Here is a 6,509-nt window from a genome sequence, read left to right on the forward strand (position 1 = left end):
CAGAATCTTTATTGCAGACAGCGATCAAAACTTTTAAAAGTCATAGAGAAAAGTTATAGAAGATATAAACATTTTTTATCTTTTATAGAAGGCAATATACTTTACGGCTGTTGGTTGGCTTGCAAATGTTCACAAACAAATCAAGAAGTCAGTGAAGTTCACTACCAGCTCACTGAACACTGTAAACAAGGCCACAGAGGGCTAGGCCATGCTTATCGTGGCAAACTCGCGTTTTCATTGGTTGTGAATCACTCTTTTCTTTCAATTCATCTGACACAATTTGACATCAGCTTTGCGCCACTTGCTTCTGCCAGATTCGAAGACAAGACGCAGCCAAGCATATTGCTTCATTGACAAAAGCACTCAAGTGTGAAGTTACGCTTGCGTAGTCGTCGAAGTTTCGATGAATCGCGAAATATCGATTGTTGAGCGTAATCTTTCCAGGCGTGCCTAGCGTTTGTAAGGAAATGGGTATTTGGTCTGTATGATATTCTCGTTATTATTCTCATCTCAAGTATTTCCTTTTACAAATATTCGCTGAAAGGAAGTTTCTTTTAGAGTCACCAGAGAAAGCGGTTTGTGGCGGAGTACAAAAGTTGCCTAAATTGTCAACAGAAAACAGAAAGCCAGGACGAGATAAATCTCTTTTTGCAAACAAAAGAAGATAATGGCGAATTCTCGAGAAGAGCTGAGTTTATCATTTAACAGCAAAAGACGCAAGGATCTGGATGTAAACTGTGGTATATGCAAAAAGACTTACAACATCCCGCGGGTTCTCGACTGTCTGCACTCTTTCTGCGAGAGCTGTATTGAGAACAACCTGGAAATTGAAGAGACAGAGGAAAATACAGAGTATTATGTGAACTGCAATACATGCAATAAACAAAGTATTTTACCAGAAGAAGGTGTCGCAGCTTTGCCGATGAATGTTTTCGCCAAAAATGCTTTAGATCTACTAATAATCGACGAAAGCAAAGAAAACGCCGTCAAATGTACAAACTGCAACGACGACGAAGATGCGATCTCTCGTTGCGTCGAATGTACCGAATTCTTGTGCACTGTTTGCGTTACGGCGCACCGAAGGTTTCGACTGACGAAAGATCACCGAATCATTCTCCTAGATGCGCTGAAGTACGACAGAAGTACGGTGCACCGACCCGTGCATTGCGCTTTGCATGAACCAGAAGTATATCTGTTCTTCTGTGATGTGTGCCAGAAACTGATTTGCAAGGAATGTACCATTTTGGCACACAGAGGGCACAAATTTGAAAGTATGTATGGGTTGTTTTTATGTTGGTGTCGAAAACAATTTTCAATATTTTAAGAAAATATGTATGCATAACAAGGGCGAACTTTTTAGATATTTCAATTCTAGAGCCCTCACCTCCTTGTACAGCTAAATATAAAGTTTTGTATGCTATTAAATCAAATTTTGATTTTTTCCATATCCATAGTATTAGCGGATTCATCATAATGTGTATATCTGAATATGTGATAGTGTAAGCAAGCCTTGGAAATAAAAGGCACTAGTTTTACTGCGGTTCATAAACCAACGAGTTGTGGCAATATCGATATATATTATTGTAGGTCTAAGAGACGCCCTGGAGGCGAAAAAACCAGCCCTGATAGAAGAGCTCGAGAAATGTGAGAAAAAAATTATACCACCATTGGAAAAGGCCATTGATGAAGTTCAAGATATGTCAGCACGTCTGCATGCACGAACAGTGGCTGTAAAACAGGCATTGCGCTCATGTGCCAACGAGCTACTGCAGCGAATAGAGCAGAGATGCGAAGCAATGCTAGATGAAGTGGAGACGTTGCACCGTGAGAAAGATGGCATTTTGCAGAGGCAGAAAGCTGGTCTAGAGTTGCAGCTTACAAAAAGCACAACAGCACGTGACTTTGTTGACTATGCATTCAAGCATGGCAATGAAGCTGAAATTTTCCAACTTTATGACGTCATGCATGTTGCGTTGGAAGATGTGAATAGCTACATTTTACAGTACAAGGAGCCTGAGGAGAATGACGTCATAGATCATATTGTTGATAGCAATGATGTTAGAGAAATCGCTAAAAACCTGGGGAAAATATCAACAAGCAAGATTTTTTTGGCTCACTGTCGCGTTGAAGGCCCGGGTTTGTCTACTGCAAAGGTTGGCATAGAAACACATTTCACGATATACACGCGTGATGTTGATGATGAGCCGTGTATCGAACACGACCACGATGATTCGATTCGCACAATTATCCAAGCACCAGAAGGCTTCTACGTGAACAACAAATTCACAAACAACGGTGATGGCTCATACACAGTCAAGTATACTCCAGTTACGAAGGGTAAACATCAGATTACCATCAAGATTAGGGGCAAACAAATTCCAAACAATAAGCACATGGTGAAAGTTTTTGAAGGCATTGACTATACTGAGGTAAGCGAATGTTTACTTGTCACAAAAGTTCCCGGCGAGGGTAACTTACATATATATAGGCACAGGATAGGCCATTTTTAGGGAGTGCCTTTTTTGAGTTAGAAAGCAATTTTGACGGATCACTTTCAAAATGCAACTTTCAGAGTATTCCATTTTTATATGGTGCCATGCATAAAGATATTTCCTCGCTCATAGGTACAACGTTTCTTCTTGCCTAAGTCCGAGTTATGGTAAAGCTTGATATATTCATGAACGGGAAGAGAATGTTTTCTTTAGAGCTGCTAAAAAGTTTATCGAAAGTTGTTTGGAATGAAAGATAAAGCCTTTAAACTTACATTTCTAGATTGAAACCTCTTTTCTGATGTTCGGGCGCCGTGGGAACAAGCCAGGAGAATTCAAAGAGCCTTATGGTGTTGCAGTAAATTTTGCAGGGTATATCTACGTGACTGACTTTCTGAACAACCGCGTGCAAGGATTCTCTAACATGGGCCAACATTTCTTGTCGTTTGGTGGAAAAGGAAGCAAGGAAGGCCAGTTCATTGGTCCCACGGGTATCGCAGTTGATTCAACTGGGATTGTCTTTGTCGCTGATTGGGACAATCACCGGATACAGTTATTCAGTCCCAATGGGAAATTCATTGGCAAATTTGGCTCCCTTGGTTAGTATTCTTTCTCAGGGGGATTTTCATTAACGCAGCTACCAAACATTACAAAATTTCATTATCCTTTAGGAAAACTTCTAATTAAGAGCAGCTAGTTAGATGAAATCATTGGATCTTTTAACACTCGCACCATCTGTAATAATAGTCTTTGGTGTAGCGGTTTCCACCTGTATAAAAAATGTCTAGCCCTCGAACAGTAGCTATATGCATTGTTTGCGCTAGACTATGAGTTGGTTTCATAGAAATGAAAGATACATAGGATACCTATAACAATAATATATAACAGAATTAAGCGATAGCGAATATATATGAAATATCGAATAAAGACTTCTAAAGGCTTAATGAAAGGTTTTAATCAACAAAATTATTTTTGGGGAAACAATCTTCATGAGTTGGGCAATTTGTCTTGTGTTTGCACTTATGCTTTACCCCTAAATATCCGTGCATTTGATATACACTCCAATTTCTCCTCCTCAGGTAATCAGGCAGGCAAACTCTGTCATCCAGCCGGCATCGCAGTGGACCAGAATGGGCTGATTTTAGTTGCGGAGCGTGATAATAATCGTGTTCAAGTATTCACTCTGGATGGGAAGTCAGTTCTTATTTTTGGATCGTGTGGGGCAGAAATAGGGCTTTTATCGGCTCCGACACACGTCGCTGTCACCCAAGACAATAACTATGTTGTATCCGACTCCGGAAACAATAGGGTGGTTCTTTTCGACAGATCCGGAACCTACCTCCGACATATCGGATGCAAAGGCTCCGACGCAGGAGAATTTAACAAAGTATCTGGCATTGTTATAGATAACGAGGGATACATAATCGTATCAGACTTTTACAATCATAGAATCCAAGTATTCAAGCCCGATTTGAGTGAAGCAACTGTGTTTGGCGAGGAGGGAAGCGGCGAAATGCAGTTCAAATTCCCAACAGGTGTCACACTTACCAATGAGGGTAGAGTCATTGTGGCGGACAGACACAACAATCGAATTCAAGTCTTTTGATTATTCGGAATATCAAGGAGACTTGTTACAGCTGTGAAGTCAGTGGCAACAGGAAAGAAGGATGACAAATGCAGAACAACGAAATAAAAAGATATCCTTTAAGGTTTCGAATAAAAAGTCTCAATTGAAGGTGTGGCTCCTCCACAGACACAAAAAGGACAGGTTTGATTGGCAAGCAAACAGATAGTGTCTAGTTGCTGACAACTTATAAAGAGCATCTAAAAACCTGGAACGCAATTTTCTCCCTGACATTGGTCCTTACTAAAGTTTCCCACACCATTTATGTTATTTAACATTGATCTGCTCTTTTGAACTGTCTTCAAACTCAGAGGAGAAGGTGAAGAAAACATTAAAGGGGGTATTCAACGTTACCATAAAAGTGCTCTTCGAAATGGTGCGATCAGGGCAATAAATTTACAAACCTTTGTTAATATAAACTATATTCTTCATAGGCTGAATGCAGTAGAGACGCCAAGTGGGGACTGGGGTGTGGGGCACGTCCCCCACTTCTCTGAGGGAACGATTTTGTATTTTGTCTAAATTTGATGAGAAAATGTTGGGGGAGAGGTGGTATTTCGGAAAAGTATTTTATGACATAACTCTTTGATTTCTAAACTGCCTTTATGTAACAAAATGTAAGTCATAGGTGTTGGCAATTGGTAAAATTAGCGTTCCCTGCTGGTTAAAGGGAGTTTCCTGACAGAACAAAAGAGTGTGGCCTAGATTTTTTAATTTTGTCCCCCAAAGCCTAGTGGCTGGCGCAGTCACTGGCTTAATGTTCATTAAACAAGGCTGATTTTATTGAAAAGGGTGCAGATACTGAGAAACTCAACAGGTGCCATAGAGACTCTAGCTAGGCACGCCGAAATGCAAGGATGAAAGGCTGGTGCAATGGGTTGCAAATAAGCTGGCATTTCTGTGTCTGGGGGTGCTTAATATTGCTGCCTGCCCCTGACCTGCCTGCTCTAGTGCGCAAAGGCTACCCCCGGATTCAGTATGGTTTTCAGCCAGTATGGTCCATTGGTGACCAAGTGACTAATGAGGATGAAAATGAAAAAGTATCCGTTTCTGAAATCAAATTTTTGCATATTAATCGTTTATAGACGATGAACAACCAGTACCCAGCTGATAGAATATTAGTCCATATGTTGTGTTTAACACTGGTCGAAATGAAGAAAGATTAGTAAAAGCAAATAACAATTACATTATGGACATAGCAAACGAAAACTGCATGATTGGTTTGAATACACTTATCTTGAAGGAACTGGGTTTATTAAAAGAACAATCGTTGACTGTAGCTAACTTTTAATTCACATTTGTTATAATTGCCTTTCTTAAAAATTTGTCTTGATGTATGATGTGTTTTGTGAAATAAGATATTAATGCCAAAATTAGATTATCAAAAAACATACCTGCCATTGCCTCTTTTTTATCCAATTTCTTCTTTTAACGCTTCATGTGCTATATCACCTTAAGAAAATTAGAGAATAACTCAGCTGTCTGCTATGTCACCTCAAAAGGAATCTGAGATATGGAACGTGCAATATATGGAAATAACGTCTGTGCATGCAAACGTTCTGTTAGATTCTCAAAGAAAAGTCACCTCAAAAACAATATGGAAGTAACACAAATATAAATACAAATATAAAATATTGCTCAAGAAGATAATTTAGAATGAATAAACAAAATGTCATATCTTTAGTCATATTTTTACATCTATAACAGATACAATTCTTAAGAGAGGCACATGTCTAAGAAGATAATTGAGAATTAGGGCTGAACATCCAAATAGACTTTCTAGTTTTTTAAATAGCTACACTCTAAATCTCTTCATTTTCTAAATTTTGTTGAGGGAAAGGCTCCGAAAAGGATGATTTTTTCATCAGCTTTTGAACTCGCCACCTGTGATTTTTTGGTCCCATCCAACGATGAGGAAGCTAGCTGGCATGCAGTGCGTTTTAGCGACAATTTTCGATCAATTTTGCTAAAAGAAGCATTTTTTGGTGATATGATTCATGCAAGAGTTGGGTGTTACTTTTACAAAATTGCAAATAGTTATCATCTTCTTCTCTCCCAAGGTTGGCATTCAATAACTTGAACCTTCAAAGTCGTTATCAATAATAATAAACCAATTAATCGATATATTATTTACATATCAAACGATTTCATACGAACCTAAGGGGGTAACAAACAGAACCGCTCAACATTTTGGAGTTTCTGTAAGCATTTTTCAGGTGACTATGGGGTAAGAGAAAAATTTCTAGTGAAACTTTTAACATTATAAACATTTCACCGTACTAAAAGAACGTAACCGATTCTAATGACGTTATATTCGACTTAACATTGTTGCTACTTAAAGTAGAATGCTTGATGACGTAAAAAGACTGAGATAAAAAAGGCAGAAAATCAAAAAG

General features: G+C 38.9%; 1 protein-coding gene across 1 annotated transcript; it reads left to right on the forward strand.

Moving 5' to 3' along the window:
* The first annotated feature begins 298 nt into the window (after positions 1–298).
* Positions 299–6,509, forward strand: LOC135695540 (E3 ubiquitin-protein ligase TRIM71). Its single transcript, XM_065214660.2, has 4 exons — positions 299–1,271; positions 1,588–2,429; positions 2,773–3,088; positions 3,569–6,509. The coding sequence occupies exons 1-4, from the start codon at positions 668–670 to the stop codon at positions 4,093–4,095; spliced, it is 2,289 nt and encodes a 762-aa protein (XP_065070732.1). The 5' UTR covers positions 299–667; the 3' UTR covers positions 4,096–6,509.

Source organism: Rhopilema esculentum, chromosome 2, assembly GCF_057945365.1.
Source record: "Rhopilema esculentum isolate cy_ngs chromosome 2, ASM5794536v1, whole genome shotgun sequence".
Lineage (NCBI taxonomy): Eukaryota > Metazoa > Cnidaria > Scyphozoa > Rhizostomeae > Rhizostomatidae > Rhopilema > Rhopilema esculentum.